Here is a 12,775-nt window from a genome sequence, read left to right on the forward strand (position 1 = left end):
ATAAGGGTGGTGTCATCTGCATATCTGAGGTTATTGATATTTTTCCCGGCAATCTTGATTCCAGCTTGTGTTTCTTCCAGTCCAGCGTTTCTCATGATGTACTCTGCATATAAGTTAAATAAGCAGGGTGACAATATACAGCCTTGACGTACTCCTTTTCCTATTTGGAACCAGTCTGTTGTTCCATGTCCAGTTCTAACTGTTGCTTCCTGACCTGCATACAGATTTCTCAAGAGGCAGATCAGGTGGTCTGGTATTCCCATATCTTTCAGAATTTTCCACAGTTTATTGTGATCCACACAGTCAAAGGCTTTGGCATAGTCAATAAAGCAGAAATAGATGTTTTTCTGGAACTCTCTTGCTTTTTCCATGATCCAGTGGATGTTGGCAATTTGATCTCTGGTTCCTCTGCCTTTTCTAAAACCAGCTTGAACATCAGGAAGTTCACGGTTCACATGTTGCTGAAGCCTGGCTTGGAGAATATTGAGCATTACTTTACTGGCGTGTGAGATGAGTGCAATTGTGCGGTAGTTTGAGCATTCTTTGACATTGCCTTTCCTTGGGATTGGAATGAAAACTGACCTTTTCCAGTCCTGTGGCCACTGCTGAGTTTTCCAAATTTGCTGGCATATTGAGTGCAGCACTTTCACAGCATCATCTTTCAGGATTTGGAATAGCTCAACTGGAATTCCATCACCTCCACTAGCTTTGTTCGTAGTGATGCTTTCTAAGGCCCACCTGACTTCACATTCCAGGATGTCTGGCTCTAGGTCACTTATCACACCATCGTGATTATCTGGGTCGTGAAGATCTTTTTTGTACAGTTCTTTGTGTATTCTTGCCATCTCTTCTTAATATCTTCTGCTTCTGTTAGGTCCATAACATTTCTGTCCTTTATTGAGCCCATCTTTGCATGAAATGTTCCTTTGGTATCTCTGATTTTTCTTGAAGAGATCCCTAGTCTTTCCCATTCTGTTGTTTTCCTCTATTTCTTTGCATTGATTGCTGAGGAAGGCTTTCTTATCTCTTCTTGCTATTCTTTGGAAATCTGCATTCAGATGTTTATATCTTTCCTTTTCTCCTTTGCTTTTCACTTCTCTTCTTTTCTCAGCTATTTGTAAGGCCTTGCCAGACAGCAATTTTGTTTTTTTGCATTTCTTTTCCATGGGGATGGTCTTGATCCCTGTCTCCTGGACAATGTCACGAACCTCATTCCATAGTTCATCAGGCACTCCATCTATCAGATCTAGGCCCTTAAATCTATTTCTCACTTCCACTGTATAATCATAAGGGATTTGATTTAGGTCATACCTGAATGGTCTAGTGGTTTTCCCTACTTTCTTCAATTTAAGTCTGAATTTGGCAATAAGGAGTTCATGGTCTGAGCCACAGTCAGCTCCTGGTCTTGTTTTTGCTGACTGTATAGAGCTTCTCCATCTTTGGCTGCAAAGAATAGAATCAATCTGATTTCGGTGTTGACCATCTGGTGATGTCCATGTATAGAGTCTTCTCTTATAAACAAAACTGGGGGAAATAGAAAAGAATTACAAATACTGTCATTGTTTATTGAAAACGTGGATGTAAGACAGTTGGTATATGAATAAAAAATAATCTCTTGCAGACTGATAACCAGCACTAGTCTGTGGACCACACTTTGCGTGACACTATTCTTTTGAACTAGTTGGCTGTCACTCTTTAAAGCCTTGTGTCCCTCCCCATTTCTCAATTTAGACTTAGGTACAGATTTTTACCTTATAGTGTGAGTCTGGGTGTTTTTAAGTAGTTTCAATCACGTGACTTTGGGATTTTTTTTGTTTTTCTTCAAATCTCTGTTGATTTTTTTCAAATGATCCATTTTTCCCCAGTCTGAAGTGTGTTTTACCATCATTATTGTTATTAAGTCAAGATTGTGAGAAGCTTGTGAGCTTGTGAGAAAAATTAGAAGCTTTGTGGCATATGTTGCTTGTAATTTGTTTTTTTGTTTATCTTTTGAGAGCCTCAGAAATAATGCCTTTATGAAAATGAATAAGTATTTGTACAAGTATTATTTTAATTTTGTGCTTTAGTCTTATAAATTTGTTAGCATTTGTTTTACATTGAACTCTGAAGCATTAAACTGTTTTTCATAAAAAGTTCTCCATAGGCAGAAGTAAATCTGTATGTTGGTTCATTTTTTTAAGCAAGCAGCAATCTTGAGCTCTTATATGTTCTCACCACACACAAAAGATTGTACTTAAGTGAGGTGATTGATGTGTTAACTAACCTTGTGGCAATCATTTTGCGTATATATGTGTATCAAATCCTCAGGTTGTACTGCTTGAACTTATTCACGGGTGTATGTCAATTATATCTCAATAAAGCTGGAGGAAGAAATAAGTAGCAATCTAGGCTTTAAATCAAGGCTCAGTGATGTTGCCAGCCCTGCTTATGGGTCTAGAATGTCCCAGAGGTTATTAGCATTTGGTTTGGAGAGAGTAGAAAGTGATATTTAAGATGAGGTTTTCTTCAGTGTAGATAAAATGAAAGATAAAATATCTTTTGGACTCAACATGAAATCTTTTTACAACAGTTCTTTGTTTATACGACTTCAAGGCCTGTCAGTGTATAAAGGGATTTAAATTCTAACCTTTTTATATTCTTTGTATTACCCAGTTAAATAACTTTAAAATTAGGGGTTTTTCTTGAAAGTTATCTGAGCACAAATTTGTATACGTGTGTGTTAGTGGAAAGAAATGCATGCCATCTTTGCCTGTTTTCCTTTAGGGTAATTCCTCTTCTGCAATTACTTTTGGATGGAAGTATGCACTTTTCCCAATAGAAGATGGTAATCTTGGAGAATGACCATGGAGAAGGGGATGAGTTCTGGAGAAGGGCTGCCTTCCAGATCATCTCAAGTTTCGGCTGTTAAAACAACAGTGAAAGAGTTGGAAACGAAGCAGTCCCATAAAGAGAAGCGAGGGGGCTTTGTGTTGGTGCATGCAGGTAAGCTGTGAGCAGCTGAGTCGGAAGATGGAAATAATGGTTTCCTTTGCTTTGCCTTGAAGTACACCAGGAACTGAGTTTCCTATCTGGGGGAGGGACACTGCAGGAGGAGTTGGAACTACAGGTTGACTTGCATAGAGTGAAGGCCCCCCCTGAGCTCCCCACGTGGAGGGTCTCACAGTGATGGCACCTCCTTTGTCCCCTTCACTCACCTCCTCTAGTACTTTTACTCCATGTGCCTGTGCCTGTTAAGTCGCTTCAAGTCATGTCTGACTCTTCGCGATTCTATGGACTTGTAGCCTGCCAGGCTCCTCTGTCCTTGGGGATTCTCCAGGCAAGCATAACTGGAGTGGGTTGCCGTGCCATCGGCCAGGGGATCTTTGTTACCCACGGATCGAACCCGTATCTTTTCGTTTACCTGCATTGGCAAATAGATTCTGTTACCACTAGTGCCACTTCGGAAGCCCTTTACTCCATATAGTAGACATATTTAGATGTTGTTAAAACCAGACAAAGTAAGTGTTTAAACTCTGGTTTGTGTTTTTAAAAATAAAGTTGTTGAAAAAAATTTTACCCCATATTTGACTTTGTCCATCTTAGAGTGTAATTTATACAATCTTAAAGGTAGTTCTTGCCTTCTTAATATTATAAATGAGGAACCGTAAAACCAGCGTGGTTAAGTGGCTTCAGGCACACAGCTAATCAGTAGCGCCAGGCTGAGAAACCATCAAGTGGGCCCCAGTCCCATTCTAGTGCCCCTGGCACTCCGTCAGCCTCTGGTTTCTGCTTCAGAGGACCTTGAAGACAGACACAGTGAAGTTCAACCCCTGACTCCCCACCACTGATACATCGAGGGTTTCCAGGCAGTGCAGCTCTGCCCCGGTCTTTTTTTTTTCCCTCTCCCTTTTTCTTTGATGTGGGGTGAGTGGCATTGTTTCTTTTTGTCAGACTGGCATTCTGTCTGATCATTAAGCTTTGGCTATAGCTAAACTGAACAGACAAGTTGGGAAGTCTTACAAAATCGAATCCAGGAAAATCAAACCGTGAACAAACAGAAGGTTCAATTTTCTTTTCTTTCAAATGACTTTTCAAAGAAATGAGGTACATTTATAGAAACAACTGAAATTCCCAAGCCAGTGTTCCTTCTGCTGCAGCATGCTGGTGGTGCGTCTTTCACAGGGCCCAGTGAGTTATTTTATTCATGACGAACGTTTGAAAAATGTGCAAGAAAGCCCTGAGATACGTAAGCAGTAACAGCACGGAACATTTGATGATTTGGAAAGGGTTGCCTTCTGTGGCAGTCGTTGCAGACTCCCTCCTGTGTCAGACACATAGCCGATGGCAGTGACTCTTACGCTGGTGCTGGGACCAGCTATAATAGGAGGAAGTCTGGGTTATGGCAGGAAATTGTGTGGATTAAGGATGACTTTCCCCTTCTAAATTCTTAGAAGGTCAAATAGAACGATTGATTGTGCAGCATTATATACCTTCCACATTTAAGGGACAAAATTTCAATTCCAGTGTAGAGATTTTAAACTTTTGCTTTTTTTTTTTTCATATTAAAGGAGATTTGCCCAAATTTTAGTCATTTGAATAGTAGATTTCTTGCTTTTTCCCTAGATCTGTATACTACCTATACTTTTCATGTTTGTGCTCATCGCTCAGTTTTGTCTCTTTGTCCATGGAATTTTCCAGGCAAGAATACTGGAGTGGGTTGCCATTTCCTCCTCCAGCGGATCTTCCCAACCCAGGGACTGAACCCGTGTCTCTTGTGTCTCTTGCATTGGCGGGCAGATTCTTTACCACTGAGCCGTCAGGGAAGTTCATTACTGCTGCTGTCCACACACTAAAGTTATCTGTTTGGCTGCAGTATCCCATGTGGGAAATACTGCTGCAAGGTTGGGGTCTGAGATCTAAGATGGCATTTATTAGAGAACCATGAAGAGAGTCCTCATAAACATTGGCACAGGTTCTGTGAAGTTTGAGTTCTTTTGAGAAATGGGACTAGAATTTGCATGTTTTATGGACTCTTGTTGTTTGGACTTCTTTTCTACTCCCTCGAGCCTGTTAACCATAGCTTTCTGGGCCCATTCTTTGTCTGCATTGAGGGAAGACGGGTTAAGTGTGTGTTGCAGTCTGCAGCCTCACAGGAGGAGGCCTGAAGATCAGAGATGCAGTTCTTTAACCTTCCCTGTGTTGGACCCCTCTGGGGCCCAGAAGGGGATTGGAAGTGGGGTCTGAGGGGGAGATTCAGAGCAAGTTAAGGAACTTTGATGAAAGGCCTTTTCTTGGTTTCTTTCTAGTTTATTCTCAGATCCCTAACTAAGCAAGTATTAATCCTTTTAGGGAAATAAATTTCAGAGCCTTTCTCTTGAAGTTGCTGAGTGATTAGGATAGGCAGTGGTGAATATACCATCCCTGGGGTTTCAGACACTCTGAGCTACATTCCAGGGCTGAAAGATTGAAGAAGTTAGGGTAGGAGAGGTGACATTGGTGGTGGTTGTGGATAGGACGTAACACGTGTCCATTTCTAGTTTTAAATAAAACTACCTAGTTTTCTGAAGTTACTCTTAAGAATTCTGACAAGGACTTTCCAAAGTTCAACAGGGAGGAAATTAAAGGCACTCTGCCCTTGACACTGCCTAGGTTATCAACTCCCTCTAAAAAACACTCTTAACTTTGGGGAAGTTTTCAAAGGGAGGAGAGGTCACCTTGGCGAAGCCTCTTTGGGAACATAAGCTATTTCTGGTGCCTCTGGTAGGAAAATAGCTTTTGAAAAAGGAGATAAGGCATGGTATTGAAAATGCTTATGGTGCAGAAAGATTTTTAAGATTACATTATTAAGAGTCCATACACTTAGGACAGTAGTTTTTTTGTCACTCAGAAAGCATCAGTTTGCATGAACTGTTTGTATAATGTTAGCAAGGTCTCTGATATCTTAATGTTAACCATTGATTTTTTTTTTTTCCACTACAGGTGCAGGTTATCATTCTGAATCCAAAGCCAAGGAATATAAGCATGTATGCAAAAGAGCTTGTCAAAAGGTATGGAGAGAATGTGTTCTGTCTGATTGAAACATTTTAGTTTTGACCGTAAAGCAGCTTTACCTTGAAATTCAGAATTTTAAGGTTTGATTTATAAGACAGACTTTGGCTTGGACCACAAAATAATTTTGCTCATATTTGTGGAGTCTTTTGTTTTGTTTTGTGTTTTTTATTCTCCAAATCATGTTTAGATCTTTTCTTTCCTTTCCCAGATCAAAGTCCATATTTTTGGAATTGTGGGCACATAATCATATACCTTTTAATCTTTGCAGCGGTGTTGAGCTCTATAGGAGGAGTAGGGAAAACAGCTCAAAGGCAGCCAATGTGGCTTTCTATGAAGGGAAGAAAAAAATAATAAAAAAATTAAAATGAGTGTTTTTCTTAGGGAGATTATCGTTTTCTTCTGTTTCTCATCACGTAGTTTGTATCTTAGCAAATTCATTGTCATTCTGAAGTTTAACTTTGCCTTTGTACTCAGTTGTGCTTCTTTTTCATCTTTGGGTTTTGAGGTTTTGCTAAATTATTGAATGCTAAATGTGGAGGCAGGAATGGACTCGGAAGAAATATTGTTTGTTTTTATTTTGATCCTGACTATATACTCTTGTAGGCAAACCTTCCATTACCTTTTATGCAAATAGAATGTTAATTGGACATTGCGTATCAAGTAAATAGGGGTCTTTCTCACTCTTTTCATTTATATTTATTACCATTTAAAGAAGATTATATTTAGAGAGTTAGATTATATTTAGAGTTAGAGATCCAAGGTTTTTCTTATGAATGAAATCTCATAAATGGATGAGAATATTTTGTTATAGTGATTGCATTGTCTTTTAAAAAATTATAATAAAGGTAAATATTCTTTAAGCTATTTTATATTTTTAATCTTATTTTTCAAAGTGTAAAATCTTTTTGTTATCTGAAAAGAAATGGATTACCTTTATAGGAATATAGTTCTGTATATAATACATTTAGAGTGTGTAACCAGACTCCTCAATGTATACAATAAATGAACTTCTCAAAAGTTTCCTGAGGAATGCAGTTCTTAGTTTTTGATCTTTGTTGACCAAGTTGGAGCTTCAATAATTCACTTAAAAATCAGTTTTTCTTCTCTTTCTTTCCTGTCTTCTTTATACCTAAGAAGCAAGGTGATTTTGTGACCTTGACTCTCTATAGATTATATTACAAAATAATATTATATGTTTAATATCAATGTAAAATACCTTATATAATCACAAATGCTGTTGTCAAAAGTATGCTTCCATCTAAGAATTCTGAAATGCCTCTGAGACTGAGTCACTATTTTTTATAGTTGGAGTAGAGAGAGTAGCAGGGACTTCCCTGGTGGCTCAGACAGTAAAGAATCTGTCTGCAATGTGGGAGTCCTGGATTTGATCCTTGGGTCAGAAAGTTCTCCTGGAGAAGGGAATGGCTACCCACTCCAGTATTCTTGCCTGGAGAATCCCATGGACAGAGGAGCCTGGTGGGCTACAGTCCGTGGGGTTGCAAACGGTTGGCCACAACTGAGCACCTAACACACACAGGGAGAGTAGTAATGGTGGAATAAGAAATTATTAGCTTAGTCTATATAAAATATGAATTCAGATTTCAAAATGGAATTCATATAATTTCTCAGGCTATGTGAATTGCCCTGTGATGAATGAAGCCCTTTCACTTACTAAATTCCTTGCACTTTGTGTTTAGGTATATCATTAGTTTTTCTGAATAATTGCTTACTTTAAATCTAAGTAGTTTATTTCTTGGAGTATGGAATGGAACTGTAGTGATCAATTTTTGTTAACTCTAAATGTCTCGTACACTTCTTTAAGCCTTTGAAAAGTTCCTGAGGGTGTTTGAGAAGCTGTGGTTTTACAATGAATAACCTTGCTCCTTGGTTTCATAGGCAATTGAAAAGCTACAGGCTGGTGCTCTTGCAACAGATGCAGTGACTGCAGCCCTGGTGGAGCTTGAGGTATTTCTTTTCTCTATTTGTTTCATTTAAAGTAGTTGTGAGTTTGTGTCCGTTATTCTTAAATGACATGAAACTGGTGTTTAGTCAGCCATCAATGGCACAAGCAGTGTTTCCCAGCAGTATTAACAATGAAGAATGAAGAAGCAGTCTGTAATCTTGTTAGGTTGTCTTATTGGAGACTTCTCTGAGTAATATAAAGAAGTTGGTTAAATTTCAATTTTCCCCCTGGGTTTGCAAGATTCATGAATACAAGTTACTGGTGGCTTGATGCTTGAATTTCCTTAATATTTTCAGAAGAAAAATTCCTGAAGTTCACACCTTCTCAAAGTAATATATATTCTTTTGTTTAGAAAACAAAAAATTCCAACTGTCTAGAAGTATCCCAAGTTTAAGGAGAAGTTTCCTCACAAATGTATCGGTGGGATATATATACACTGAAGCTGTGCTCTGCTCCGTGTGTCTTGTCCAGTGTGATTGTTAGGTTGGTCTCCAGTTAATTGTGGGCATTGAGGAATTCAGTGAAGAGCTTCTCAAATTTGCTGTAATCCTTGCTACTTCAGAATGAGGGTCTCTCAATTCTCTTAATCGAGACCCTGAGGATAAGTTTGTCCAGGAGATATTGAGGGCTTCAGAAACCTGACTTATTTTTCTCAAATTTTTAGAAGGTAGATTAATGTAAGTCAGTTTAGAGGGCAGTGAGTGAATAGTTTTTTGCTTGAGAAGATTGCTAGGGGAATCAAATAAGACTTAAAGATAAAACAAAGAGTTTGAGGAAGGAGGTGATAGAGAAGACTGTTCCCAGTTGACTGGATTAGGCTCCTCCTAGCAGGGCACCTACTCTGTCATGCCAGGCCTTGCTTTTTACCGGTGAAGATTGCCCAGACTTTACCAAAAGTGCTAGCCTTGTTTCCCTGACTCATTGCAGAGTTGAGCTTTGGATAATGCTCTGTGGATTGTACACTCTCTTGTTAACACTTTGAGCTTGGTCCTGGGGCATGTGGTCAAGGAAGGGGAATACAGATGGTGGGCATGTAGTTTGGTGCCTGAGGCATCTGACTGGGGGCATGTGGTCCCTTTCTGTTGAGACTGATCCTACACTAGCTCTGTACCACTTGGTAGCCACAAAGCGCTGGGCACCTCCCAGCCTGTCCTTGGCTCAATTTACACATTTATGATATGAGGATGATAATTTCTGCTTTACAGAGTTGTGAAGGTTTACAAACTTAATGTATGATAATCACTTAGAACAGTATGAGGCATGTGGTAAGCTACTCATAACTGTTATCAATAATGACTATTGTGAGGTGCTTTGGAAATGATATATGTGAAGTGAATATTTGTGGAAAGTTAATTATATGTTGTGGATAAAAGGGGAAAAGTGATGCCAGGAAGAAGGTTGATGTAGTTACCACCAAATCTTACCTTTACTCAAAACACATACACAAAGAAAGCTTCATCTAACTTAATTCAATTATTAATTGCAAATGACTTCTTTGTGTAGAAGACAGTGTCCTGAAGTTACAGGTACATGGAGCCAGTGTGGGCCTGGGGAGAGATTAATGCATAGCTGGGTGTATACCTTAAGGGCAACTATGAATACAAAATTGAGTAAAATTAAGTTTTCCTTTTTCTTTTCATCTTAGAATAACTTTAATTTTCTCAAGTCCTACTTATGCTGAATATTTTGTTACATTTTTTTTCCCCATGATGAATCAATCCTACTTTAAAAGACTTTACTTATGTATACTTAAAAATGATTTAAAATACATTTTGGAATAAATTACATGTGAATGAGCTTTACAGTTTTGAATGATGACCTGTGGTTTTTAAGAGTGTGGATATGAAGGTTTTTTAAAGAACAAATGTGTTCTATTATTTTGATTGGACTGTGGCCTGAATGAGTTTAGTGTATTTTCCTCCCTTTAATTATTAAGTTTGTGGAAGAATTTCAATGAATTATCTTTAAAAATTCATTTTTATGTGGAATCTTTGATTGAAATATATGTTAGTAGTTTAAAGGTTAAACTCCACTAACTGGAGGAATTTTCCTGAACCTTAAGAATTATGTTGGAAGTCATGCATATACGGCCTCCTGCCTTTGCTGTCAAATAATTGTGATTCGTCATCTTTGAACAGGGTGGTCTTCAAATAAAGAGTTTAACTGAAGACATATTCTAATAGTTTGAATCAATGGAAGGATATATAAAAATTGGGTTCTTATGTTTTCTGTACTTAGAAAAATAAGAGTAACAATATTAAGTCCTTTCAGTCAACTGAAAAGTTCCAGAATCTCACTTACACTGTTATGTTTGAGAGTAACCACTTATCCTTAGTTCTGGTCAATCTATTTAGCAGAGCTGAGTTTTGTCCTAATTATCAAATAAATATGGGCAACCATCATACCTTTGTCTTTTGACTTTGGGATATACTTTTTGACTTCAAGAAAACCATACTTTTTAAACTTGCTTGTTACATTATTACTTAGGCAGGTGGCTACACTGGGTTTGAGTTCCTTGAGGACTTTGCTAACTGTGGATTGAAATGGTTTAATGGGTTTAATGGTCCTTATTGGCCAGAAGGGATGTCTGGCCTCGTATTTTGAAAAATGTGGAAATTTGCACTTACCTAAATAGTGAAAAGTACATTGACCTCAACTTGATGCCACAGGGGAGAAAGAGACAATGTGAAATGAAATTTATAATTAAAAAAGTTGGGTTTTGGTGGCCTCTATAATTTTTACAGGCCACCTCAACAAATCATTTTTGAGCTTTTCTTGGAATCTTATTCCCTTGGGTGGTTTCCTTTTTCTCACCCACCAAGACAGACAACTGCAAAGCACCAGAGGGCTGGGAGGGTGAGTGTGGAAGTTCCTGCCTATGAAACTGCCTAACCCTTTTGGGTTTTGGGAGGGAAGGTGGCCACTTGTATGATAAGTGTTCTGTAGTGTGAGGGGGAAAATGAGATGTGGATGCCAGTGTGCATTTTTCTTGTCTTCACAATGTGGTGAAGAAAATGAAAAGGTCAGTTTTATAGATCATATTTTAATAATTTATTGTTAAAGTGATTTGGTCCCATTGTTTCATTATTCGTTGTTTTTTAGAAATTCTTTTTGTAACTGATGGGAAAGTGACTCCTATCCATTGGGTACACTTCTGATTTCCCTCCCAGCAGAGAAGATAAATTTGTGCAGCAACTTGATCTTCCTGTCTGGGCTGTGCATTTGGAAGACAGTTGCTTTCATGCCTGCTTTTGAAATAGTTTTGGTTTGGATAGTGACAGTGGATTTTAAATTTTAGACCATAGTTGGTACATAATTTGTACATTTCATATGTACAACTTCTGATATGAATTTTTTTCTGTGAGAAAACTGGATTTAGATCTGGGTAAGTCCTGATGCCTCTGCTTAAGTAAAGAGTATTTCATAGATTCTGATAGAAAATGAGCTTATAAAATGTTTACTGAAGCACTCTTTGCACATCAAAAACTTTCTTTTGAAAGTATTAAGATGAGGATTAAAACGTTCTGATAAGGAATAATAGGTGAAATATGACTGGCAAACTGATGCGAGGTTACCTGTAGTCTTGCGAGGAAACTAATGGATCTGGTTGGCTGGGTGTACCCTTTGAGAGATTTGGGTTAATTTCTTTTGAAAGCTGATTCAATTATGTTGGTAAGCAGAATACTATGCACTAACAATAGTGATAAGTATAGCCTTTGAATTTCATATGGTGAAAGGTAAATTGTACAGGCCTCTTTGTTAAAAATGTTTTGCTGAACTTAGATTATTCTAAGTGGACCTTGCCATCTTTTGTTGAGTTGATTCATTCTTTATATCTTCCTATGGTCAGAGGAGATGGTACTTCATGGTGGAAGCTTGTTGATTGTCCAGATGCTTTAGCATTTAAAGAGCAGATTATATTGTGCACAGCTGTCTGCTAAAAATGGTCCATTGTCTTTGGATCTCTATATAATCCAATGTAGTGCTTGCTTGTAAACCTTGGTAAATCCTTTATAGAAGTAACTTCTTATCCATACGGCTGATAGTTTGGGGTGTGAGGGAAAAAAAGGAGATATTTGCATTATTGTACATTTATATGAGTATATATAATGCTTTTATGCATTTATCTGACCTCTACATCCTGAGCCATAGAGCCAGCTCTGCATGCATGTCTAAAAAGCAAGGATCTCCAGAATGTCCTCCCTGTGGTTGGTGGACCACAGCCCAGGGCTCTGCACAGCTGTAGGATTAGGCCATACATCCTTCCTTTGGCTTTATTCTTCTAGCTGGAATTGTGCATGTGCTTCAAAGGGAGAGAGAGCCCCGAAGGCCTGTGAGTCCTTGGGCTGCTTTGTGGTCATGAAGACGGTGTGGTTTGCTGGCGGCACATGGGCATATCTTGGATGAGAGGGATACTGGGGAGGTCTGATACAACCCCCTTTCTTTGCCAAGCCTGTAACAAATTTGCTTTTAGGGTTTCTTTATGATTAGAAGCTTAACCACACCTGCTCCCTATCCCACTTCGGTGTTTAGTCTTTGTTGCAAAAACGTAGAGGCAGCTGCTTTACTGTCATTAATGTTTATTTGTGAGTTCAACAATTATTTAAAATAAGTGAACGTCTCTGTTTTTCTGCACATTTTTTGTTTTGAAGAAATGATCTTTTCATAAGCAGAAGGGAGCTGAGGATTTCAGTAGCTCCTTGCTTCCTGCTCCCCCTCACTCCCCTATGGGGCTGAACATGCCGGACAGATAGCTCCGTGCATCTAGCTCACAGATACAAC

General features: G+C 38.5%; 1 protein-coding gene across 8 annotated transcripts in view; it reads left to right on the top strand.

Moving 5' to 3' along the window:
* The window catches only part of TASP1 (taspase 1), a 278,804-nt gene that overhangs the window by 12,135 nt on the left and 253,894 nt on the right, over nt 1-12,775 (top strand). For 7 of the 8 annotated variants that reach the window (XM_044928288.2, XM_025264569.3, XM_044928287.2 and 4 more), the window contains exons 2-4: nt 2,764-2,982; nt 5,959-6,026; nt 7,927-7,995. In XM_044928288.2, the coding sequence (XP_044784223.1) occupies nt 2,838-2,982; nt 5,959-6,026; nt 7,927-7,995 (282 nt within the window). In that variant the 5' untranslated portion in view covers nt 2,764-2,837. Of the gene's footprint in view, nt 1-2,763; nt 2,983-5,958; nt 6,027-7,926; nt 7,996-12,775 lie in introns of those variants that run through there. The other variant, XM_044928291.2, reaches the window with a different exon arrangement.

Source organism: Bubalus bubalis, chromosome 14 (genome assembly GCF_019923935.1).
Source record: "Bubalus bubalis isolate 160015118507 breed Murrah chromosome 14, NDDB_SH_1, whole genome shotgun sequence".
In the NCBI taxonomy this organism is placed as follows: domain Eukaryota; kingdom Metazoa; phylum Chordata; class Mammalia; order Artiodactyla; family Bovidae; genus Bubalus; species Bubalus bubalis.